This window comes from Ostrea edulis, chromosome 1 (genome assembly GCF_947568905.1).
Source record: "Ostrea edulis chromosome 1, xbOstEdul1.1, whole genome shotgun sequence".
NCBI classification, from domain to species: Eukaryota; Metazoa; Mollusca; class Bivalvia; order Ostreida; family Ostreidae; genus Ostrea; species Ostrea edulis.
In genome coordinates, this window is record NC_079164.1 from 51,068,787 (window position 1) to 51,096,739 (window position 27,953).

General features: G+C 34.4%; 1 protein-coding gene across 3 annotated transcripts; it reads left to right on the forward strand.

The window, feature by feature from the left end:
* LOC125651015 (centromere protein L-like) lies at nucleotides 1-26,184 on the forward strand. 3 transcript variants are annotated; one of them, XM_048879619.2, is made up of 13 exons: nucleotides 7-115; nucleotides 4,679-4,859; nucleotides 10,084-10,155; nucleotides 10,280-10,392; nucleotides 11,335-11,419; nucleotides 12,716-12,763; nucleotides 14,161-14,315; nucleotides 14,406-14,499; nucleotides 15,007-15,118; nucleotides 16,627-16,729; nucleotides 21,005-21,067; nucleotides 22,456-22,608; nucleotides 24,733-26,184. In XM_048879619.2, the coding sequence occupies exons 2-13, from the start codon at nucleotides 4,691-4,693 to the stop codon at nucleotides 24,808-24,810; spliced, it is 1,245 nt and encodes a 414-aa protein (XP_048735576.1). In that variant the 5' UTR covers nucleotides 7-115; nucleotides 4,679-4,690; the 3' UTR covers nucleotides 24,811-26,184. The 3 variants fall into 3 exon arrangements, with proteins under 3 accessions (XP_048735580.1, XP_048735576.1, XP_048735586.1); XM_048879623.2 differs by lacking the exon at nucleotides 22,456-22,608 and having other exon boundaries at nucleotides 1-115; XM_048879629.2 differs by lacking the exon at nucleotides 22,456-22,608 and having other exon boundaries at nucleotides 9-115; nucleotides 23,198-26,184.
* Nucleotides 26,185-27,953: the final 1,769 nt, after the last annotated feature.

The window sequence follows — 27,953 nt, forward strand, 5'->3', positions numbered from 1 at the left end:
AGCTATGTCAGTTGTATTTCCGCATGTCGGTGGCGCTAATTTTCAATACAGCTATCCAGCTAGCAGCTAATGTAGCTAGCCCTTGACTATGAAACAGCTACACAATTTGACCAAAGTAAGTCAAAAGTAATATGTTGACTTTGATATGTTTAGGAGGGCGGAGCCAAATTCAGTATAAAACTTCATTTCAGTGGAAACGAGGGGGTTATTTATATTCGGTCTTTCCTTCGGACCGAATATAAATAACCCCCTCGTTTCCACAGAAATTATTTAAAACCTAACATGGGTTGACTTGAATAAACTTTGGCATTATCCTGTTATTTACTTCGCGAATCAAATAAGTTTGACGTTGTTGACGTTAACGTCAATTTCATCTCGATCTGTGCATGTTTATCACAATCCTAAACATTTTATAGGGATTGTGGCCCTCTTTTACATCTGATATACGTAATGTACCTCACTTGTTATATTACTTTTACATTTTATATCCATCTTAAGTACTTGCCTTTATTCCGTAAATATATATACATAATATGGGAAAACAGCAATGTTATTCGTATGTAATTTGTAAAGCTGGGTTTTAGGTAAACCCATTATTGACCACTGATTTCTGGTCGCTATTTTTCACAGTAGTGTTATTTAGTAAAGAAATGTGTCTTCTATAAGCATACTTGTTTATTGTTATTAAAATGTATTTGTCATTTAAACTTTTGGTTCTGTATTAATGTTTTGTATCCGTTGAATACTTCTCACGAAGGAATAGACTTGAGAATGGTGACTATTGTTGCCTTGGACGAAAACCTGTCTTGATGCGCTGATTTCATTTTGTATTAAATCCGCATAATTCCTCGATACGGAATAAAGTAACATTTACATAATAGTACAGATTTATTCCGTAAAATTATTCAATTCTATAAAACATGGATGTACTTAATTCTTATGTAGAAGTAAAACACACACTTGTTGCGCGGATCAAGGCCAATTTTATTTTGTATTAAATTCGCCTACATCCTTGATATGAATATACAGGATAAAGCAACATTTACATAGTACATATTTATTCCGTAAAACTTATTGAATATGATAACACACGGATGTACTTAATTCTTATGTAGAAGTAAAACACACACTTTAGTATGAATAGTGCTTGTGTATAAACGGAATAAATGTATTAGTTAATAGTATGAAACTCTTTCATTTGTATTTTTCTTCATCTTTCTTGCGCTCTCCCTTTAAATTAGAGTTTTGAAGGAAATAAATTCCAAGGTTTTGAGTACATTTAAAGAACTTGCATTGCTATTTACTCCTGTTATTTGCTTCTCGAAGCAAATAATTTCCGAGGTTTCGAGTACATTTAAAGAACTTGCGTCGCTATTTACTCCTGTTATTTGCTTCGCTTTGTACAAAAACGTGCTATTTTCTTGATTTGGTGTCTCTTTTGAATTGTTCCCCCCAAAAATACCAAGCCCCATTTGTATATGTTTCTCCCCCAAAGAAACCCTTTTCCGGGGAAATCTTCCCCTTAAAGTGCTATTTAGAATGAACTGCCTCAGTATATATATACTCCTGTTATTTGCTTCGCAAAGCAAATAATTTCCGAGGTGTTTCGAGTACATTTAAAGAACTTGCGTCGCTATTTACTCCTGTTATTTGCTTCGTTTTGCACAAAAACGTGCTATTTTCTTGATTTGGTGTCTCTTTTAACTTGTTCCCCCTAAAAATACGAAACCCCATTTTTAGCTCTTCTGAGCCAAAGGCTCAAAGAGCTAATGCTATGGCCATTTGTGCGGTGTGCGTAAACTTTTTAGAAAAAGGGCTATAACTCAAGAACCCCTTGGCCAATTCTTTTCAAATTTGTTACAGGGTATCATTGGCCCAAGGGCTTTCATACATACTAAATAGAGGGATGTGACCCTTTAACAAGGGGAGATAATCAGGAAAATACAAACAAAAGTAGTGGTTGCTAAAAAATCTTCTTCTCAAGAACCACAGGGCAGATTATCACCAAACTTACACATAAGGATGAGGATATGTTGTAGATTAAAAATTGTTCAAGGCATTACCCTGGGGCAAAGGGCGTGGTCTCAAGGTCACTTCAAAGTTGACCTAAATTTAAAAAATTTTTAAATTCCTTAAATCTTAGATATTTTAGTCATTATAAGGACTAGGATCATCAAATTTTGACAGTTGATGCATCTTAGGACCTTGTGTCAAGTTGTCTCAAAAGTAGGTCACGGTGACCTACTTTTTGAATTTTGCAGGTATTTATTTTAAAATTAATTTTGATGCATATCTTGGACACTTTGAAGCCTATGATCATCAAAACTTGTCAGTTGGTGGATCATGGGACCTTGAAATGCGTCAACTGAAAAATAGGTCACCGTGACCTACTTTCTGAATTTTATGGCTTATCATTTATAGATATATTTTAAGTTGTTATTTCAAATACCGAGAGGTTTAGAATCATCAAATCTTGTAAGTTGATGCATCTTGAGGCCTTGAAACATATTTATAAAAAAAGTAGGTCACAGTGACCTACTTTTTGAATTTTGCAGATATTCAAATTTCACATTTTCAATTTTAGATGCATATTTTGGGAACTGTAAAACCTAGGATCATCAAACTTTGTCAATTGATGCGTCTTCAGTCTTCGGTTTGTGTCGACCAAAAAGTAGGTCACCGTGACCTACTTTTGGTATTTGAAAGCTAAATTACTATATTTCAGACACTATTTGACCTACAATCATCAAACTTTGTCAGTTGATGCATCTTGAGTCTTCGGAGTGTATCGACCAAAAAGTAGGTCACTGTGACCTACTTTTGGCATTTGACAGTTATATTTATATATTTCAGTCACTAATTGACCTACAATCATCAAACTTTGACAGTTGATGCATCTTGAGTCAATGGAGTGTGTCGACCAAAAGGTAGGTCACCTTGACCTACTTTTGGAATTTGACGGCTATATTTATATATTTCAAATACTATTTGACCTACAGTCATCAAACTTTGTCAGTTGATGGGTCTTGCATGTTCGAAGGGTTTCGACCAAAAAGTAGACCTACTTTTGGAATTGGACACCTACATTTATATATTTCAGATACTATTTGACCTACAGTCATCAAACTTTGTCAGTTGATGCGTCTTGCATGTTCAAAGGGTGTTGACCAAAAAGTAGGTCACCTTGACCTACTTTTGGAATTGGACGGCTATATTTATATAATTCAGATACTATTTGACCTACAGTCATCAAACTTTGTCAGTTGTTGGGTCTTGCATGTTTGAAGGGTGTTGACGAAAAAGTAGGTCACCTTGACCTACTTTTGGAATTTGACGGCTATATTTATATATTTCAGATACTATTTGACCTGCAGTCATCAAACTTTGTCAGTTGATGGGTCTTGCATGTTCGGAGTTCACTGACCAAAAAGTAGGTCACCATGACCTACGATTGGAATTTGACAGCTATATTTCAATATTCAGATACTAATTGGCTTAAAATCATCAAACTTTGTCAGTTGATATTTCTTGGGTTCTCAAAATGTGTAAACCAAAAAGTAGGTCACATTGACCTACTTTTTTTGAATTCTTAGGATTTAACTAAAGATTTAGAATACTAAGAGGCTAAGAATAGAAATGGTGGGGTTGTACAATTTATCAGAAGAGCGATTCTAGGCCCTTGGGCCTCTTGTTATATGTTTCTCCCCCAAAGAAACCCTTTTCCGGGGAAATCTTCCCCGTGAAGTGCTATTTAGAATGAACTGCATCAGTATATATATACTCCTGTTATTTGATTCGCGAAGCAAATAATTTCCGAGGTTTCGAGTACATTTAAAGAACTTGCGTCGCTATTTACTCCTGTTATTTGCTTCACCTCTATATTTGTTATGATTGTTTTGTACGGAATAAATCAATACAAGTCTCACGGACCCAAAATGAAAGTAGTCGAAATTTGTGAATTTAAAGTCAGAAAGTGTAATATAGTGGTCGTAAACATGTACAGAGATGAAATTGACGTTAACGTCAACAACGTCAAACTTATTTGATTCGCGAAGTAAATAACAGGATAATGCCTAAACTTTTCCCAATACTAACTAGTTCTACTAGTGTACACAAAGTGTAGTAATTCCAAATCCATGTTATTTTTGCTCAAAGTCTGGACTTGCAGTTTGAATGGGACTTCAACAGGTTGGGAACACTTCCCCTATAGTGAGATATTCTCGTTAAAACGCAATTATTCCTCTTTAGAGAGAAATAAACATTACCGTAAACAGGTGTTTTTGCGTCTTTATTGAAAATAATGGCAAATCCCGTGCAACGCTGAATAAGTGCGACACACACTCAACATGAAGTGAATTGTTTCTATGAAATTGACAACATAGTCAAGAAATTTCATATCAAAGTTGCTGCATAAGAGAGAAGCAGTCTGAAATCCAATACACATTGTGAGTGTTTTTGTTTTGATTAATATATTTGCAGAAGCATCACACATTTTAGCACTTTTTCTTCTTTTCACGTGAAACACGAAGAGATGTATTCCACAAGTGTTTTTCTTGGTGGTTCAGGATATATTTACTCTCGCTAGAGAGGGATAATTGCATTTTAGCAAGAATATCTAGCTATAGGGGAAGTGTTCCCAACCTGTTCAAGTTGAATTATAGTTTCCACTTGTTTCCAGATATGGTGAATCATGACTACACGACAGAAATGCCCAACACCAAAGAATTTTTGTTCAACACCACTGACTGCCAATCCTCTTAAATCTAGATTGTCACAAAAATCGACTGCTAAGAGGTTTACACCATATGGAAAAACTCCACAGAGTCGGAGAATAGCTAAAGCATTCCCTTCTACTCAAGGTTAGAGAATGTGTACAATATTAAATTTTTTATCAATATTATGATTATTTCAGTAGATGTATTTTGGGTACCGCTGTCCACTGAATAATGCTGAGTATGTGTCTGATTCAAATCATTTCACCAAGTAATAGCAAGAATGCAATGAAATTATTCAAATCAATAATCCTGTCTACAGAGCAGAGTTAAATGGAGGAGTGTTGTTAATTGCCTTTGCTCCGCCTTAAGTAAGTACAGTCTGAAAGAAGCATAGCACACTTAGGGTTGAACAAAGGTATTTGATATCAATATTGTTCCAAGGAATTTTCAAAATCATGTTTCATACCATATACCAGTATGAAATCAGTATTTATGTATCAATAGGTCTATAATCATCCTTCGAAAAGTTTAATCCAGTCCTTGCATCTCCTTTGAATACTTGAGTTGATTCAATGAAAACTTATAAGTTGAATGTCTACAAACATGCAGTTTAAGGTTTTGCTGATGGATGAAAAGCAACAAATGATACCCTGCTTGACATTTCAATTATTCGATAAATACTTCAAATATACACTTTTAATTGAAGTGTATGTCAATATAGCATTACTTTTGTGAAGACATTTAGTTTATAATATTTATTTTAAATATTGGAATGCTAAAACAGGAGTGATAACTCTTCAGGTTTCTCCGTATCTTCGTCTATTAGTGTGACTTTAATTTTACTGTAAACAAACTGTGTGAACCGTTCCCCTGTATTTTACAATTTTATAGTGATTGGTAAAGGTGAAAAAGAAACACAAAAACTTTGAGTAATTTTTAGCTTCATTACAGATAAAGATATTCATTATGAATTATTGAATATAAAATCAAAATGTTCATCTGATTCAACAGTGAGGAATCAGGACCAGAGATCAAGTCAGAATTTTGCATGTATATGATTAGGTGAAAAAGATAGCATTATATTTTATCCTTTTTCTTCCAAAAACCATTTTTCAGCTATTAGAATACGAACATTGTCTTTTTATATTTTTTACTTGATTGTAACCAGCTGTTATATGTTTCTAAATCTTTGTTTCTTAGGTTAAAAACCCCATGAATGTAAAGTCATCTATTCATACCATACTATATGTATCAGTTATTTATTGATCATAGATGGAAGCATTGTTAAAAAGTGTTGTATCATTTCAAAAGTATCGGTATGGTATCGTATCATTTTGTCCTCAATGTTATCCAACCCTAATAACATTTGCCAACAAAACGGATGACTCAACAATGGGATATAGTAGTGAGTTGAAGTCTCCTGTTTCCCAATAGGTGACGATACTTGTCTTGGTCCAGAACATCTTGTTTACATTTGATGCTATATAATGGCAGTTAAGTTTAACAATACTTTTCTTCGCTTACATTTTCAATCGGTACAGTGGACTTTGTAGAAGAAATTATCATGAAGAACTATAAATATGATTTAATTTTAGTTCTGTTTAAAAATGAATTAAGAAATGCGAGAAGAATAGCTTCACTGTTAATGAACCCTTTAGAAACAGAAGGATTATGAGCACTCCTGCAATTCTGGAACATGTTGGTGGGTTTAATGTATGTTTTAAAATCCAGGATTTGATTTGTGTTGAATCTATTTCTTAGCATTGTTTTGTGATTTTATTTAACTCAAAGTTCAGCTAATGACAGTATAACGTTATTGTTTCTGACGTGTTTACAAATGATACGGAAGTTATCACTTGGACCAGAACACCACTACACTAGGAACAGTGGCTCACTGCTATCCCCCTTTTAAAGGTAAAATACTGATTTCTAATAATAGACTGGCGTGTCATTTAAATAGAAGGCTATCATTTTTATACACTCGTCATTAGACGGGACATATTATGTTATGTGGTGTTCGTGCGTCTGGCTGGCTTTCCGTTCGGGGTCATGTTTCCTGGACTTTTTTCCATAAAGGATGCATGTACAACTTTGAAATTTGGTCACAATTTCTCCCTCAAGAATTGTAAGAGTGAGTTTGCATTTCAGCTGGATTGGTCCATCCTTGACCTACTTAAGAGTTATAAGTAGGTCAAACAGTTTTCTTGACTGTTTTTCATTACAGATACAGATATTGCCTTGAAATTTATACATAAGCTCTTGGAGGAATACAAGTTCAGTTTGCATTTCAGCTGGATTGGCCTATCCTTGACCTACTTTTGGGCTAAAGATATGTCAAACAGTTTTCTGGACTTTTTGTCATTATGGATACAGATATTGCCCTTAAATTTAGTCACAGGCTTCCTCTCAGAGGAATACAAGTTCAGTTGGCATTTCAGCTGGATTGGTTCATCCTTGATCTACTTTTGGACTAAAAATAGGTCAAACAGTTTTTTTTGCTTTTTTCTATTAGGCCAATTCAACTTAATTAGTAGATTATCATCCAGGGTCAGCAAAAGGTATGGGGCGGGTGGGAGGATTTAATTTTTTAATTTTTATTTTCTGAGAAAAATATTAAAGAAACTTCTTCAAGATTTACGTCTGTAAGAACGCGAGAAATTAAGAAAACCATATACATGTAAATCTATTTTCTTCACGTGACTTTTCACGTTCCTATACCAGAAATGTAAACAAGAAGTGTAAATATCGGAGTCGGACATGAAAATATTCCGGAAATCGTAAGTTTCGCAAAATAAAAAAATTCGGGGAGGGCCAATTTTTGAGGGGCGGGCGGGGATGATAATCTATCAATTAAGTTGAATTGGCCTTATGGATACCGATATTGTCAAAGGCTCCTCTCAGAGGAAGACAAGTGCAGTTAGCATTTCAGCAGGATTAGCGCACTATGACCTACAGTACTTTAAGGGTAGAAGTAGGTCAAACAATTTTCCAGATTTTTTTGTTTGGTATGGTCACATGTATTGCTCTGAAACTTAGTCACAACCTCCCTCTCAGAGAAATGCATAATCAGTTCACATTTCAAACATTTCAACTTAATTGATGCACCATGACCTACTTTTGGGCTAAAAGTAGATAAAATGGTTTTCTGGACTTTTTATCATCATATTTTTTGTCACAATCTCGCTCTCGGAGAAATACATAATCAGTTCACATGTCAGATGGATTGGTGCACCATGACCCAATTTAAGGCTTTTCTATTCAGAATGTGTGTTGTATCAATACAGAATATCGGAACTATGAAAATTTGGAACTCTTCAGAAAAAGAAGTTACAAAAATGATGCTTCATTTGGACAACTCTTATAAATACAGAGTAGTGATGATAACAATTCATCTCGTACAAAAATATCTGCTTGATTTGAAGATTATTTTTACAGAATGTCACTAGCGAATACCCTAGTACGGAAAACAAAAGTTATTAATTTAAATTTCTGATGTTTGGTAGCGGAGACAACAAAAAATCCCAATACCGTCTATTTCCTCTACCGTATGTACATGTAGATTTATAATTACTTGGCGATATTTTTTCGAGTCATTATAACAACCGACTGCTATGAAATGATAAAAAAATAGATGTATGAAATTGGATGTATAAAGAATAATCACAATTTATGGATCAATCTCCAGACACGTACAATTGTAAAAATTCAAAGTTGAACCGATCAATTGTGACCCCCCTCTTTTTTTTTGAAGACAGAACTACTTTTCTTGCCACATGTAACAAAGAATTTTCATAGAGATATGACAGGAACTTTTTTCTTGGTTTGCTCCCCACCCCACAACTTTAAAAAAACGACGCAAAGTGTCTAGACTCAGTATATCTGATACTAACATGTACTTGATTCATGAAAAGTTGCCTAAGTTAACGCAGAAAACGTGATCTCGGACAGACTAAATATTAAAACCTCGCTGGAATTAGAGAGGAAATAATGGTTCCGATATCCCGTATTCAGAGTGCACAATATGCTTCCAGGTTGAATTTCGCTATCCGACGTGTGTATATTGTACCGTTTACAGTACTCTTGTTAATGTTGCGTTAACCAAGATAGATAAAATCTTAGCAGTACTGACAATTATATGTGTTGATGAATGAGCAATAAACAATACTTTTATGTGGATGGACGAGCCGTACAATATTTTTATACGTGCATTCATATCACACAACAACCATTTTACATACATTGTTTTAATATTCAAGCTCACTGTCAATTTTTCATATGGCTGCAGAATCTTTAATAGATTTCATCATATTATCTGCCATTTACCTTGGTACCACATGACAGTTGCTATATATAAGCACTGCATCCAAATGTATGTTTGCCAGTTCCACACTAGCAATACCAACCAATGACAGGATCATCTGGTGAATTGAGATTAGTTTTAATTCATATATTGTATTTTTTACAAGAGAAATTTCAGGACTGGATTTTTCTTCCATTAACTAATTTGCTATTGTCTAAATGCTGATCAGCAAAGTTAGTGTGGTGTCTGTGTCTGTGAGTTAAATGTATATATAACAATTTGTAATTGTTTAGCCACATATTGTTGCATCTGCTATATATTCTACACAAACATGGTGATGTTTATATTCATCAAATAAAGGAATGCATGTAACCAGGTTATGTAGGTCCAAATTAGACTGCTGACTTCTCTGTAAATGCAACATAGTGCATCACTTTTGTAATAAAGGAATGCATTGTAGGAATGATTATGACCTACTTTGATTTGAAAAGATTAGTTTATACCGATATGATAAGGGCTCCGTAACATTCATACTAATTTCGAAATTAAATGTATTTTGTGCAAGAATTCTGATGCAACCCAGTATTTATTCTGAATTTGATCAAAATGATACAGAACGAAAATTATAACATCATATACATGACACTTTGCTGGCATTCGTGGTATTTTGAAATAAATGGCTATTTCTCAGATAGTTTTTCTTGTAGAAAACGTATAACACAGGCTTGGACAAACTTTGTTAATACCATAGATTTGCCTTTCCAATATACTTTTGAGATAGATTAATTTTGTTTGCCTAAAGCTGTGTTCTCTGTCTAAAAGAACAATGTTCACATAGATAAGCAATTTAATCATTAAATGAATTTAGTTGAAAAATTGTGTTTGATCCACTTTTGATGCTATGTACTGCAAAGATGAGATGAATTATATGAACCTATACTGAGCATCATCTCTTTTACATGTATGTTGCTTCTTTAAAGTTTTGTTTTATTGGGTCCTAAAAAGGCCATTATCATACATAGTCATATTAGAAATATTCTATTGCTGAACAGAATTAATTTATTTTAGGCAGAAGAAAAGTAGTTCGCACCAAGTCAAAAGGCCTTTCTAACAGCAACACAGAATCTGAGGAATTGAAAGGTTTGGCAGTGTCAGCATTATATATGGAAGAGCAGTGTCTAATTCTGCTGTATTTTTGGAAAGATTGTGTAATTTTAAAATGATTATGATGACCAGTTTTGATTTTTTTTTTAAAAAAAAACAGGATTCACCAACAAAACATGGAAAGTTTTCAAGTTATCTCCTCTCTACAAGTTTAGTAGCTCCCCTAGAGATCTTAAACGCTATGGTCAGCTCTTATCCTCCAGTGTAGCAATGGTAAGAATTTTTTTTTTTACCTCATCTGAGGCTGCTTGAAATGAAGGCTCAAGTGAGCTTTTCTGAGTAAATTTTATGCAGTGTCTGTCTGGCATTAACTTTCACATTCTTCTTAAAAACCACCGAATCAATTTAAATTACATGTACACTTGTCTCCAAGCATTCTTGGAAAAAAGATTGAATTTTTTTTTAATGAAGGGTCATACTCCCTCTCAAGGGCAAATAATGAAGAAATAGTGAGCTGTTTAACAAGCAAAAAAATCTTCTCAAAAGCCCATGAACAGAAAAGCCAAACTAGTATAATTCTTCCATGTATGATGGAGATTCAGGCTTGTTCAAACAGTGAAACCTGGGGCTAGGGCAGGGACACAATAGAGGTTCAAACTTTTACATAGAAAATATCTTATCCGACATAATATTTAGTGTCATGCAGTGAACTCTAAAGTTTGTTTACATGTTAACCCTTGGGCCAGGGCAGGGCCACAATTGGAGTTTGGGTTTTTCATATGATTATATAGGAAGAATCTTTAAAAAACTTCCTCTCAAGAACCACCAGTGTACAATGTACACATATCCGTAGTATAAGCTTGCTGTGTAGTGTAGACTCAGCTTTTTAAGTTGAACATGGGGACATGTAGGAATTTTCAAAAGGATATAAAATATTCCTTCAAAAACCACAAGGGGCACATTTTGTCAATTTAATCTGCAAGTATCTTCATGTGGTGCGAATTTAAGTTTGTTCACACTTTATCGTAGAGCCAGAATGGGGCTACAATGGGGGTTTAAAGTATGCATATCAAACATTGACATCAGTGTATTTAAGAAAATTCTTCATAAATCTTTCAATAATTACAAGTGTATAATTTACATTAATACTAGTAATCTGCAAGCATACTTATATAGTGTTTGATAGCTTTAACAGCCTAAATCATTCACTTTCAGGCCAACCAGAAAGGAATAATTGAAGAGAACAATGCCTCTGGGAAAGCATTTTTTTGTGTCCAACAGGGTGTGAAGAAGTCTCAGAGTAAGAATCTGTATTACAGAATGACATCCTGTTACCACATAGGTTGATTTTACACTATGCTGGTAAACTTTGCGGTGTTTTAGTACATGTGTACTGTACTATTATAGTAAAATACAGTAAAACTTGCTTACAAGGGATTTCTGGAGATGTTTAATTTTTATTCATGTATTATGTTATGGCGCTGTCCGAGGTCATGGTTTTCTGGGCTTTCTTTCGCAACAGATGCATGTATAGTGTTGAAATTTGGTCACAATTTCTCCCTCAAGCAGTGTAAGAGTGAGTGTGTATTTCAGCTGGATTGGTGCACCATGATCTACTTAAGGGCTTAAAGTAGGTCGTTTTTTGGACTTTTTTGTTACGGAACTTAGAATTAGTCACAAGCTTCCTCTCGGAGGAATACAGGTTCAGTTTGCATTTCAGCTTAATTGATGCACTGTGACCTACTTTAAGCCCAAAAGTAGGTCATATAGTTTTCTGGACTTTTTCTCATGGATACTGATATTGCACTAAAATTTTGTAATCACTGTCCGATTGGCATATGATGTGCTGTATGCAATACTCTTGTTCCTTTTGTTACATTTAATAAAACAAGGAAATCTTCTCTGTGTTTATGTATACTGTAGTACAAATTCACAGTTTCAGTATGGCATACTAGGGCTGGTAGAATGCTTGCTTGAAATAGATAGTGAATGTGTTTACTAGTTAAAGTACTGAGTACTGAGTTCATTATGTGCTCAGCATTAAAAGTGAAAGTTACAAGTCTATCAGATGAGATCTTGAAAACCTAGGTCCGGTGTCACAGTCAGATTGACATGTGGAAAACCCTTCTCTACGAATGGCCCCTAGTGCTTAACATTTGTGTAAATTCATAATACATGTACTTCAATAGAGCTGATGATTGATGAATGAAATATTCTCAAAGAGATAAAAAAAACTTCATACAATCAGTCAATTCTTTCATACGCTGTACACTACGAGGCTACAAGTGCAGTGTTTAAGCTTATGGTCACATCACTGAAAATATCTAAATAGAAAACATTGAACGATTTTAGAAAAGTTAAATGCATGCAATGAGTCTTAGATATATGTAACAATGCTCTATACCTGACATTAAAGTAAATCAGAAAGAGATGAATGTAAGTATGCAAATTTTACTAGAATGGACATGCTTATCGTGTAAGATTTCATATCATATGGCATACTCCAGATATTTGGACAGGCCCAGTGTAGGAGTAGGATATCTACTTCTGTAGAACAGCATGAAGAAATTAAATCGCATTTTGCATTTTCCTATAGATGATCCTGATGCTATACAGATTTTGATAAAAGGAAGAAAACATGCAGGTAAGTTTTTGGAGAGAATAGGAGAAAATTCATATTGTTATTGACAGGCAAATCAGCAACTATAAATATGCTAAATTATGATATAGATCAAAATTATTTTTGTGTCTGAAGGAGAACAATGAGATTTAATTTTTAACTGTTTAAAATGTTGTAAATTCCTTACATATGCTTAATATTGAGAAATATTTATATTACAAATTGCATTTTCCTCTGAACCAACCAATTTCAGCACGTGACACAATCCATTCATATTGACTATGAACAGATTATGAACTAGTTTAAAGCATGCGACTGACAGAGTGTAATGATTTTTAAAAAATAGAACATCTGTTACAAAGATCTCGCGAAGTCACACCTTAAATTAAGATTGTGAACTTACCTGGATTATCATCCCAATCTTGCAGTCTCCTATCTCCAAATACAGTGCACCGTGCAATGTTGATAAAAGGCAGGGTGAGACGAAGTATGACGTCATGTCTTATGTGTTGACGTACATCACAATACGACTGTGACAGAAGCTAGGAGTTCGTTTTATGCAACAAAATAGAATCAATTCAAACAAAAGGTGTTTTAGTAAATGAATATAAACATAAGAAATGAACAGCACTTTTGAGCAAGCGTGATTCACAGAATTTGTCTCAAATCCAAATCTGTTCATATTGACCATGAACAGCTCAAAAGTGCTGTTCATTTCTTAAATAACTCGTAGACATCAAATTGCAAGAACATGAATTTACGAGTGAACTGTTGATAAAGAGTTTTTACATGTATTTCAGCAACATAGGGATAAATTATATTTCATGAGTGGTGCATCTCACTAAATTATGCCACCGAGGGAAGGGTGGGGCTACAATAGGGGATCTCAGTTTTGGATACAAGTATATAGTGAAAATCTTTTAAAATCTTCTTCTTAAGAATAACTGGGCCAGAAAAGTTTACATTTACATGAAAGCTTTCTGCATAGTGCAGATTCAAGTTTGTTGAAATCATGGCCCTCAGTGTAGTATAGGGCCACAATAGGGATCAAAGTTTTACATACAAAATATATAGGGGAAATATTTTAATTAACTCGAGAACTACTGAGATAGAAAAGTTTACATTTACATGAAAGCTTTCTGACATTGCAGATTCAGGTTTGTAAAAATCATGCCTGACAGGGTTGGTGGGGGCCGCAATAGGGATCAAAATTTTCATATGCGAATATATAGGGAAAATCTTTAAATATGGTCCAAGGTGACTCAGGTGAGCAATGTGGCCCATGGGCCTCTTTTTTTCATTTTTAAAATTTTTTTAATTTATGAAATCTCAGTTTGAAAAAATATCAATGGTTAATAATGCCAGTTGGTGTATTTTTTAAAAACGACTATTTTTCTATTGATATTGGTGAATGGTTGAAGGTACCACTGATACGGTTCTACTGACCGCTACACTGTGTGGGGTGGAGATGGAGGAAAACCTGCTGAGCCATGACATGGAGAACTTTACATACTACCCTGTACTTCTTGTGAAAGCCACTGTAGTCTTAGCAGATGTTCTTATCACTTGGCTTCAGGTACATTTTCCAGTCCTATTCAGAAAATGTTGATGTTGGGTCAGGGAGATCATTGAATTGTCAAAGTAATTCTTCAGTTACTTCTTGTAGAGACATTTTGATTGTAAAGTTTCCCCACTGGTTTTTCCACCTGTTGATCTTGTCTGGATGATTGCCATGTGGAGTGGAGCTCTGGCAGATACAGGTGTGTGCTTTGTCAAGTCCAATGTTTGTATGTGCTGTCTGATATACTGGAATCTTTTAAATATTTTATCTACACATTATTGTAAGAAACATTTTTGAAAGTTTTAAGATCTGTTAATATGGCTGTGCTGTTTGGTGACCTTCTTAGGTCACCTGATTGACGTAAGTGATGGAGATCTATTTTGATCCGTCAGTCATCATCCATTAGGATGACTACATTTTCAATTCCGACAGCTAGATGACTCCCTACAATATAAGGAGTAAGGAAAAAATCAAATTGCATTGGCCTTGTCTTTGGGCATTGGGCAAAATATCTAAATATAGATTTAATAAATGAAAGTTCTCTACCAAAGTTGTGGAGTTGATGACCCCATGAATGAAGGACTCAGGCCAAGGCGAGTCTATGTACATTTATTGTATGTATGTAATTATAATGAATTTTGAGGATCGTTACATTGTTAAGTGAAAAATTGAATAGATGTAAGGGTGATTAAAAACTGTTTTTCAGGTCACAAAAACAAACCTGTAGAATTGATTTACTTGGTTCCAAGTGAATGTGAAGGAATAAAAAAAGTCACATATACCATTCAAGCAGAAGATTGTCTGAAAGTATGGAACAGGTATAGTCTGTTATGTGGAAGCGAAATCCTTGGACTAGATTATAAGACTCTCTTATGAGTAGCCATGAAATATAAGGTATATTTCCACCCAAGGTTGCAAAAAAAAGTGGTAATACCAGAGGCTTTGTTAAGCTTAACATAACCATAAAACCACACTACTTACAAATGTAATGAGATGAATAAAGCCAACATTTTTTTTTTACACATTTTACTGAATTACTTTACCACTGAAACATGCATTTTCCAATGATTAAAATGGTATGTTAAATCAAACTCGAGAAGATTGGTTGAGCATTTAAATTTGCTTTTTTTAAAAAAAAAATTACACATGGATCCATTCATTTATCAAACATGTATGATATTGAAAACTGAGGTTTGTGAAGATCTATGCAATAATTAGTTTATTTCTGAAATTGCATTCAGTATTAAAAATAAAATATATGAAAAGAAAGAAAGACACAATTCCCATTAAATATAATGAATTTTTGAGATAGAAATGTTCGCTTTCCAGTGAAAAAAAATATATAGATCTAATTTTCAGAATTTGGGATGTAGGGTGGGGCCACTATTGGGATCAAAATTTTACATGGGAATATACATAAAAGGGATTTGAATATGATTAGTCATATTAACATTCAAACATTCTGATGAAGTGCAGATTCATATTTGATGGGGCTAAAATAGGGATTCAAAATTTCCCATGAGAATATGTAGAGAATTTTAAAAAATTCTGTTCAAGAATAGTGGAGCCACACTACAGGTATATCATATTGATATGCAAACCCTTGACTGAATGATGTGAAAGTTCCATTTTTGTAGAAAAGCATTGTTGAGAATTTCCCTCCTATATATAAAAGTTAATCATTACATGTTAAATACAAGGGTTAAATTTTTAGAATATTTTAAGAAAATTGATATGCTTTTACATATTTTTATGCCCCCGAGATCGAAGATCGGGGGGCATATTGTTTTTGTCCTGTCTGTCATTTTGTAATTCTGTAATTCTGTCTGAAACTTTAACCTTGCTAATAACTTTTGAACAGTAAGAGATAGAGCTTTGATATTTCACATGAGTATTCCTTGTGACAAGACCTTTCCGTGGGTACCAACATTTTTGACCCCTTGACCTTGGAGTTTGACCTACTTTTTGAAAACTTTAACCTTGCTAATAACTTTTGAACAGTAAGAGATAGAGCTTTGATATTTCACATGAGTATTCCTTGTTACAAGATCTTTCTGTTGGTATTGAACCTTTTGACCTTGACATTTGACCTACTTTAAATTTTTGTTTTTACATTGGTCATAACTTCTAAATGGTAAATATTAGAGCTTTCATATTGTACATTAGCATTTCTTTTGACAATATCTTTCTACTGGTACCAAGATATTTGCCCTTGTGACCTTGGCCATCTTCGGAATTGGCCATTATCGGGGGCATTTGTGTTTCACAAACACATCTTGTTCAAACCAGTATTACTTCATTTCATCAATTGATCAAACACTTTCAGCATTCATGACAGCAAAGCAGAGATGTTTACAGAAGAAGAAATGACGACTTTTATTTCTTGTTTGGAGGAGCACTTTTACTGCCTTTTCAGAATAAAGCTAGATGTGAGTTAAAGATGTGCTTTTACCTTGAATTAGATAATGATGTATTATGATGCTATCAATGAAATATTTATGAGAATGTTTCGTTTTTTATACACCCGCATAAAAATGTGGGCGTATTATGCCATACCTCTGTTGTCTGTCTGTCCCTTTAACTTTGTCTTCGCAACTCCTCCTAAACCCTTTGGGGGATTTTAATGAAACTTGGTACAAAGAAAGATCACAATGTGGGGCTGTGCATATTGCAAGGGGAATGCTGTCCAATGCTTTTTAAAAGAGTTGTGGCCCTTGGACTTAATTTTTTCTATTAGAATACTTGTCTTCGCAACTTCTCCTAAACCCTTTGGGAGATTTTAATGAATTTTGGTACAAAGAGAGATCACAATATGGAGGTGTGTGTGTGCATACTGCAAAGGAAATGCTGTCCAATGTTTTTAAAGGAGTTACAGCTCTTGGACTTGGTTTTTGGTTTTTCTATTCAAAATACTTGGTCTTTGCAACTCCTCCTGAATCCTTTGGGGGATTTTGATGAAACTTTGTACAAAGGAAGATCACAATGTGGAGATGTGCATATTTCAAGGGGAATACTGCACCAATATTTTTGAAGGAGTTAAGGCCTTTGGATTTATTTAATGCAAAATGTTATTGCAACTTCGAAGAAATCTTTTGTGGATAATCCTTTTGTGGATTTTAATTTAATACACCCGCATAAAAATTTTCTGTCAAACAAATGTTAAACAGCGTTAATAAAGCCTGTGGCCTCTATTTACTCGCCAATTATCTTTTGCTGTGGTGTCCGAAATTTTAGTCCTTTTGAAGATTGTATTAGGAGACAATTGTTTACCCAGTTTTGAAGGTAATCTCAATTACCTTCAGTTGTAAATATAACTTGCATTGCACTATTGAAGATATGATTCCTGTGTAAATTGGGAAAAATGAAATATCAGTGAGGAACATATATATAGTTGCCAATGTGAACGAATGTGCAACTCATCATGTATTTTATTGTTACTTGTAATTTTTTATGCCTACAGATTCAAACATTTGGGGGCATTTGTTTTTGGTCTGTTTGTTTATCTGTGGAAAAAATTAAACCTTAACCATGTGTATAAAAAAGTTATAGCCCATGGGCTTAGATTTGTCTTTGCAAATACCTTGATTTTGCAACTCGTAGAACATTTTATATTGATCCAAATTATTATCCTTGGATATGGATTTACTTGTTCAAATTCATAGGTCAAAAATGTGACGTATCGTGTACCGGTTTAGCGGTGCCCTATTGTTTAGTAAAACCATATGCTCTGTATATTTTCTAAATGAAACCTACATTTAGTAAATGTTTCTATAAACTTGGATGTCACAGAAAAAACACAAATAAATGTAGTTAATAGCTTGTAACTTGGGATTTTTGATAGGCATTTATTACTAGTCCCCCACTGGATTGTAAATTCAAATGGGACTATAGGTTTCTTTTCCATCTGACCGTCCCTCTGTCAGTCAGTCTGTCCTATTGCTTTTCCAGACTTTTTTCCATTATGCTTGTGAAGATTCATTTGAAACTTGCAGAGTAGTTTCAATTACTAATCTTTTGATCAAGTTTGAATTTCGTATTGTGTGATTGACAGGTGTGAATGAAATTAATTTTTATACTGTTACGTTTTTATATTCATCAGGAGCGGGTTCTGATGGAAAGACAGTAGGACATCCGAATAGAGGCAGTCGATTGTGCAATCTAACTAAAATTAGATCCTTTGATCTGCTCACATATATTGCTACACAAGGATCTAACAAAACCGCATATGGAGGTCAAATATAGTGATTTTTATCTCTATATAACTAAGCAAATTTACTCTCGAACATTCAATCATTTGAAGTGAAATTTGGGTACCGTGAAATGCAATTGTTTTTCACTCTTGATCTCTCGAAGTGTCAGTAGCGTTTTCACCATCACTGAAGCGTATAATTATTTCTGCTTGGAACTTGCCTGGATAACATAGAATAGGGATCATAATAGGGTATCACATCTATATGATATTTACCTGTCCATCTGTCTGTGGCAAAAGCTTTAACTTTGGTCATATCTTTTACACCATATTAGTGGTAGACTTTCATATTTGATATGTGTATTCCTTGTGGCAGGACCTTTCCATTGACACCAAAATCTTTGACCTGGTGACCATAACATTGACCTTTGACCTACTTTAAGAAAATTGGAATATAAGCCATATCTTTCAAATTGTAAGAGGTACTGTTTTTATATTTAGCATGTGTATTTCTTGTGAGAAGACCTTTCCAACAATACCAGATTTGTTGACCTTTTGACATTGACTATTGACCTAGTTTTTGGAATTAAAAAAAAGAAGACTTTAACCTTTGTCATATCTTTTACAACATAAGGGATACAGCTTTTATATTTGGTATGTGTATTCCTTGTGGCAAGATATTTCCAATGGTATCAAACTCTTTGACCTGGTGACATTTACATTGACCTTTGACCTACTTTTAGAAAATTCTAATACAAGCCATATCTTTTATAACCGTAAGGCACTGCTTTCATATTTAGCATGAGCATTTCTTGTGAGAAGACCATTCCAATGGTACCAAATTTATTGACCTTGATGTTGACCTCTGACCTAATTTGAAAATTATTCACTGAAATGAGTTCCATTTTGTTGTAGTCAGGGGGCATAAGTGACAAACACATCGATTTTTAAAAAATAAAAATTGGATTTTCAAGAGCACCAGGATGATGAATAATCATATTAAGTTACAGCATCCTTAGGATTGATTGATTGTATATTGTTTAACGTCCCTCTTGAGAATATTTCACTCATATGGAGATGTCACCATTACTGGTGAAGGGCTGCAAAATTTTGGCCTATGCTCTGCACTTACGGCCTTTGAGCAGGGAGGAATCTTTATTGTGCCACACCTGCTGTGACACGGGACCTTGGTTTTTGTGGTCTCATCCGAAGGACCGCCCCCATTTAGTCACCTCTACTACAAGCAAGGGGTACTGAGGACCTATTCTAACCTGGATAACCATGGGAAAGCATCCTTGGGAAGTGCAGATTTAAGTTTGTGCAATTTTTGACTAAGGTGGGGCCACAATAGATAATCAAAGTTTTACATGGGAATATATAGTAGAAAGTCTTTAAAAATCTTCCTTATTATGAACATGTGGGCTATGATTAGTCATGCTAATAGGCAAGCATCCTCAGATAGTGGAGATTCAAATTTGTTAAAATTTTTATAAATCTTCTCACCCTTACTTAGGTAGTGCTGATTCAAGTTTCTTAAAATTATTTCCCCCGGGGGTAAGTTTGGGCCACAATATGGATTGAAATTTTACATGAGAGTATATAGGGATAAGAATTGAAAATCTTCTGAAGAACAATAGGACCATGAGTAGTATACAATCATCCCTAGGTAGTGCAGATTCAAGGTTGTTTGAATCATGGTCCTGAGAGGTAGAGTGGGGCAACAATAGGGGATCAAAGTTTTACATGGAATTTGATTTTAAAAAAATTCTTGAAAAATCTTCTTCTCAAATGATTAGTCATTTTGATATGCAAGCATTCTAACATAGTGCAAATTTATATTTGATAAAATCATGCCCCTAGGGCTAGGATGGTGTTAAAATATGGAGATTCAAACACTTAATCGTATTGATATGCAGACATTTCCAAGTTGTGTGGATTCAATTTTTCTTCTTCAAAATATGAACTCTGGGGTCAGAGTAGGGTGGTGCTAGAATCAGGGATAAAACTTTACATGATATATGAATTAGAGGAGAAAATCTTTAAAAAATCTTATACAGAACATCAAGGTCATATTAGTAATATTGATGCATAACAGTGTTGTATGGATTAAGTCAGGATCCTGTGGGGCATGGATTGGGTCGTAATAGGGGTTGAGAAGTTTTCATCAGAATAAAGAGAGTGAAAAATCTTTTTAAAATCTTCTGATGAAGAACAACATGACCAGGGAGACTCAGGTGAACATTGTGGCCCATGGGCCTCTTGTATGAACATAAAGATTAGACATACATGCTTGTAAACATATTAAACATACTTAGATTTTATTCTAAACATAGTGATATTTAATTTCAATGTTGTCCTTAACAAGGAAATAGGGCACTGGGTTCTTTTCCATCTTCATGTTGCTTACTGCAATTGACATAATACAGGTAGTAGCCAGGAAATTAAGCCAGTGATGGCAAGGAATTTCAAGTTTTAGGGACAACATTGTCAATATATTTGTACATGTTCATTGTAGGCAATGCAGCTGTCCTGTGTTGGAACCTCCCTGTGTTACATCGGTAGAGACAGTTTACTCAAGGTATGTCAGGAACACCTCTGTCTGCTATCAGATTCAACCTACTGTTTACAAATAATTTTTGTCAAGGATATTTTACATGAGTAATGCAAGTATATGTTAATATAAGATAAATATTTGATTAAAACATGCATAGGTTTTGGCTTGACTGTTCTATTTAATTTGGGATAACTAAGATAGTTGGGTGTAATTATTGACAATTCTGGCTTGCCTGCCACTTTTACAAATTGATGGTATAAGTGCAATGTTTATCAATGATGAGTTACAGGGTTATGTGCACTGCTAAAATTGAAAGTCGAAATAATCCAATAAACAATTTACATAAAACTGATTTTCTTTTAAAAAGTAATTTTAAACAGGTGAAAATAAGCTGTTTTAATGCATTTTAGGGAATATTTGTAAATGATCTGTATCCTGTTCATAATGAGTAAGTTTTACTGTTGGAAATTTCTTTTAAAATCTTCAAAAGACCACAAGCATACAATATGTCATATTACTATGCAAGCATCCTTCTGCAGTGTAGATTTAAAGCTTTTAGTTCCCGATCGGTGAAGTTGGAGTGCACTTTGTCTATTCATCCATTCTTTTTCTGTCAGTCAAGCAAATCAGTTTTTCACACTTTTTATGCCCCCCTTCAAAAAAGAGGGGCATATTGCTTTGCACCTGTCGGTTGGTATGTTGGTCGGTCGGTAGACCACATGTTGTCCACACAATATCATGAGAACCATTCACTTGATCATAATGATATTTCATATGTGGGCTGGTTATGAGTAGAAGAGGACCCCTATTGTTTTTCAGGTCCAAAGGTCAAGGTCAGTCTACTCTAGACATACGAATATACTGTCCGCTCAGTATCTTGAGAAGCCTCTGCTTGACAGACATCAAACTGGGTACACCCTAAGGAGTAGATGACCCCTATTGATTTTGAGGTCAATAGGTCAAGGGTCAAACTGGACATAGGAATATATGGTCTGCTCAATGTCTAGAGAACCCTTTGCTTGATAGATATCAAACTTGGTATACTGGTGCATCTTCTGGAGAAGATGACCCCTATTGATTTTGAGGTCACAAGGTCAAAGGTTAAACTGGACATAATAATATATTGTTTCCTATATTTTAAGAATTAATTGCTTGATTGACACCAAACTTGGTACACTGGTACAGCATAAGGAGTAGATGGCCCCTATTGATTTTGAGGTCACATGGTCAATCCACTCTTGACATAGGAAGATATTGTCTGCTCAATATTTTGAATTGGTGATACTACTATCAATTAAATTATGCACCATGGGGGGCATAGATGTTTTACAAACATCTCTTGTTTCATCATGCTTGCAAATATTCATTTGATATTTGATACATTGTTAAACCAAGTTTGAATTTTGCTCTAGTCCATTGATTTTTATACGCCCGTCAAAGAGGGGATGGATTATGATATGGCATACATCTGTCCAGACCTTGTGGGCAGGATACAGATCAAACATCTGTCCAGACCTTGTGGGCAGGATACAGATCAAACTGAATGCTCCAGGATTTTACAACTGGTACATTTAATCACCATTATGAGAGGAAGATGCCTATTATTTTTCAAGGTTAAAGGTCAAGGTCACAGTATCACTTAGAAGGAAAACCTTATAGGCAGTATACAGATGAAACTGTTCGGGCTAGGACTGTCAAACTCGGTACATATACTCCTCATGCCAAGTGGAGGATGCCTATTGTTTCTCAAGGTCAAAGGTCAAGGTCGTAGTAGAAGAATACAGACCGAACTGTTGGGGCTAGGACCATCAAACTTGGTACACATACACCTAATTCCAAGTGAAAATATTACATAGAGAGTACATAATTTGTCTATTTTTACAATTTAAAGAAAGTATGTAACATCACACCCTGATGATTGCTGATATTACCTGAAGCTGAGTTCTACAAATCATGGTGTAAGAAAACACCCTAAATTAGCTTTTCAACGGCATGTTATGTGCCATTGGCGGTACTCTTGTTTGTTGAGTTATAGCCCTTGGACATAGAAAATATGGAATTTGAATCTACCATATATGGCTTTTATTTTATGGACCTGGTTGTTCTTGTACATAAACTGTTTACATATGATTATTCATGCAAAATATTACACAGATGACTTGACGTTGGGCCAGTAAGGGGCATGTATTGTTATGCAATACTTACAGAATTCTTGTTCATACAGGCATGGATATCAAGTACGAGAAGGGTAAATTGTGAAATTAAAATTCAAGGATCATCATGTAATTTATGAATTCAAAATTTTTGAAATCATGACCTATCATCCTTCATTATGTCCCTGAGATTAAGAATGAGGGTACCAGTATATTGTTTTTGATCTAGCTGTCTGTCACTAAAACCTTTGTCATAACTTTTGAACTATACAAGATAGAAAAACTTCGTACTTGGTGAACTGAAGTCAAGGGAAGAGCTAAGTGAAGTCATTCATGAATAGCAATGTCAACGAAAATGGCACACTTGAGGACATCATGTTTCATAAACTCATCTGTTTTAGAGTTTATCTATTGGTACATTTGAAGGGAGTGATAAATTTTATCGTCTGACAGGAGGTGGTTGGTCATATGATATGCAAGTTTTAAGAAGCTGTGCGTTTGTGTGGGATTACTATTGTTATTACATGTATATTGAAAAATAATAGAAACAAAATTTTTTTATAAGTATTTTTAATAGTGTTGATGATTCTTAACAAAAATGCATTTATTGTTTTTTGGTTTTTGACAGTTTAAAGCATTGTTTGATCCAATCCTGATCAAATAGAGTTGTTTCAATGTCGTCCGATATTACATTGTATTAAAGTGTTTGGCATCATCAAAAACAAGGACAGGTTCAAATAAATCATAATACACTTTCTGTATTTTCACAGATATTTATTTTCAATTTTCATGAAATTACGTATGTTAACCTTTTCTTAGGTAGCCATTTCACAAAGAACGTGTTTAATTCAATTTTCTTGAGACACAAAATATTACAAGATAGCGCTTTCAGCAAACATGCAGACGTTGTGTTTTAAATTAGGCCGATGGATATTCAAATCTTCACAAGGACAGTAGGGTCATATTGATTTTTAAGCATCCTTGGGTTGTGTAGATTCAAGTTGTTCAAATGATAGCCCCAGAGTAAGGGTGAGGAACAAAGTTTTATATTTGAACACATTAGGAAAAAAATCTTCAAAAATCTTTTTCTCTAGAGCAACAGTGTCATGATTAGTCATATTAATTCGCAAAGCATTCATGGACAGTACTAACTGCAGAACTGTAGCTCTCTGAAAAAATATTTTGACATAACTGTTCTGCATCTAGGGCAGTACATACTAACATGGCCCTAGAGTGTAGGGTGGGGGATCAAAGTTTTACATAGTAATACATGGTGGAAAATCATCTTCTCAAGAGCAGCAGGGCCATGATTAGTCATTAATATGCAGTTAGTGCAGATTCCAACCTGGAGCACAATAGGGAATCAAATCTTTTCATAGCAACATACAAGGAAATTAATCTGCATCATTGATACTTGTGCATAATTAACGTTTTGTATGATCAGTGAAATTAAACAAATTATTTGCAACCGTTCTTTGATGCTTGTGTCAATATGTTTCTTGTTTATGAACTTTTATGCTCAAATTTTGATTTCAGATTTACTCGGCGGAGCATGTGCCCTGTATTTTACGACATCTGACAGAGTTGTCTGTGGAACATTTCACACTTGTGTAACCTGTTGATGATTTAAAAGAAAATACTAAGTAGTGTGCAATATTTTTTGTATTTAAAACATGTACTAAAATTCAAATCTTTTGCTGAGTTAATGCTTAAAAATGTTTGCTCCTAAGGTTTGTGCAACCTGTGAAGGTCTTATAAATTTTATGTGTGTATGAATATATAATATTAGTAAGAACTATATTTTGAAGCAGATTTATATTTTAGAAAAACTATTTTAAAGTTACAGTACAATTTTGATTTTCATGTTGTGTTTTATTTGATTTCTTTTTCATCACAAAATATAAACTTCTAAGATTGATATCAGAAGCATTAACTGATAATGGAAATAACGTATACTTTGAAGAAGGCTTAGTATTGCAGGGTAGATACGAGGGCTGTCCAACAAGTTCATGGACACATGCTGTAACGACTGAGGCAATTGTGTGAAATAATATTTTGATATCGACCATGATCATATAAATATACAAAAATCAGAGTGATAAAACAATAGTTTAAGTGTGCTATCAGCATAAATACTTGTATATACAAGCTGCACACATTTTAGAAAAGTCTAGGTAAGCTTCACGTAAAATTTCACCAATTTCAGTATGTATCTCCAATTTTTTAATTTATTTATCATTTCATGAGTTTTCAAAAAAGGTTTAAGACTCGAGAAATTTGTATAGACAGAAATTTGATGGCTAAAATTTATCAAGAATTTAAATGCAAACTGATACAAAAGGAGATATGAGAATTTTGATAAGTTGGTCTATTTTACTATATTTTATGATGCATAGATTGTGGCAAGTGTATTTTTAAAACAGTTAATTCCAATGCCATTTAGGTCATTTGTAAGCACACACCCCCCCTTTTCTCTAATTTTATAAATCGTCAGATATGTTGATCAGAGAAATATGCTTTTCAACATTTTCTTTTAAGACTTTCATACTTAGGAGTGATCATCCTCAAATTGTCAGTCTGTATTTCGTTTATTGATTTTATGAATAAGTTGGGTTGTTTTTTTTTTTTGTAAAAGAAACTACAGTCTATATTAAGCATTTAGAATGTGATCAGTTTATGTTATCTACCTAAGCTGCAGAATAGGGTTTTAAGAATCAAATTTTATGATAGTTTTGTTTTCAAAAATGTATTTTTTCAAATTTTACAATAGTTAAAATTTTATTGGGGATTTTTCACAAATTTAGGTACACTTAATATATGAATTTGCAACTTGTAGGTGTTGGGTCATAGTTGGGATTCAATTTACTTCTTTGTATTTTTAAAATTCTGGGTCAATTGTATTGTCATTTTTTTATCTTTTAAAATGTGTAGTTTCATCTGCAGTTGTATTTTTGCTTATTTGCTGAATAAAGCATACTCTTTGTTCCATTGCAGTGTTGTCAATCCTCTCCTTGGTCTACTTGTATTTGAAGTGAATTGGCAATAGTCACCAAACTAAACATTTTAAAGTTTCCACTAATGATACATACACTACCCTTTTTCATTACCCCCATCTCAACCCAAGACCCCATCCCGAATGTGAATCAGACTCTTGGTTTCTAAAGGTACACCCTTCATGATTTGAGGAACATTGAATTTTCGAGATAATGTTCCTGTTGTGATGGAGTAAGTATTCCGTTACATAGAATGTATTGTTATGAGTCGGAATTACCGGAATGCCAGCAAAATTCAACATGATTCAAAGATTGATCTACAATAAAATATATCAATGAAGAAATACTACCTTACAGTATTCAAAATTCGTAAAGCAGTGTCAGTTTGTTCACCACTGAGCTGCATACACACACAAGTATAAGCCTGTTTATAGCGCTGTCAAAATTGGCCTTTTAGAACATATGTAACGTTTTTCAATCATTTGAAGGGTAAATATAACGAACAGTGATCAATCTCATGACTCCTATAAAGAATACAAGGAATATAAAATAGAGAGTTGGGCAAACACGGACCCCTAGACATACCAGAGGTGGGATGAGGTGCCAAGGATGAGTAAGCATCCCCTGTCGACCGGTCACACCCGCCGTGAGCGTAGTAACCCGTAGTCAAAATCAGTGTGACAAGAACCACGGAGTATTAGCTATATACTATATATATCAGTGCCAAAACCCTGTACCAAGAACGGCCTAACAATCTGTATGAAACACGTCAGACCCAATTCTTCATGACATTTCGGTACAGAGGAGTGTAACAGTCGAGTCGCTCTGCGACGAAACAATCACGCCCTTTTGTATAATAAATTTCGTACTTGTAAACGAAAGAAAATACTGTAAATATTCGTAACATCAATGTGATTTCATAAGTCTGGGGTTGTCAAAAGTTAGAATCGAGATCGGTGATATTGAGAGTTTCAAAATTATTTGGATGAGATTACGTTATCTCATATGCATGGTAATGGATAACAACAAAAGCACGGGTGAGAAATTGGGCTCAGCAAGTTATTCGCAGACTTTAGCTACATACATCACGTGCTTTTTGCAGTTAAGAATTATTACCATGGTAGTAAAGAATCATTTCATGCATTTATATTGATGCGAGTGGCGGATTGAGAGCTCTTCCCTTTTTTTATTGCCACAAATTTACATGGCATATATAAATGATAAGGTTGAAAACATTCAAACCCTGCACAAAACATTGAAATCAGAAATAATGCGTGTAAAACACCATATTTGGCACCCAAATTGGTAACCAACGATGGCCTAAATGCGAAGGGAAAGGTCATGTTGACGGACATTGTAATCTCCCTTTAACATTTACATGTAATCTTGTCTGCAAGGGCTATTGCTATGAACTTGATTTTCTAAGGCCCATGAATTTCGTAATTTGTGTAGACACCCAAGGTTGCTTATTATGACTGTAAATAGAGATTTGTCTTCAAGGTATCGCCGAGTAAGAATTATTAGTTTTTTTTTTTTTTTTAGATTTAGACGCCCCCCCCCCCCTCCCCCTTTTACGTCTCAGGATTGCAGTGACCACGAAATTCACATTTAGTTTCCCACACCCCAAAGATGTCCCATATCAAATTTGGTGAAAATTATAGCTAGAATACATTGATCAACAGCGGATCCAGAGGGGGGAGAGGCGTCCATGGGGTTCGACCCCCCCCTCTCTATTTGGGGGGGGGGGGGGGGGCAAAAATATCC

Excerpts from the sequence above, each read along its gene's own strand:
- LOC125651015 (XM_048879619.2), top strand. The coding sequence starts at position 4,691 with ATGACTACACGACAGAAATGCCCAACACCAAAGAATTTTTGTTCAACA. Across the intron at positions 10,156-10,279 it reads AGAATCTGAGGAATTGAAAG|GATTCACCAACAAAACATGG; the intron begins GTTTGGCAGTGT and ends AAAAAAAAACAG. Across the intron at positions 12,764-14,160 it reads AAAAGGAAGAAAACATGCAG|GTACCACTGATACGGTTCTA; the intron begins GTAAGTTTTTGG and ends GAATGGTTGAAG.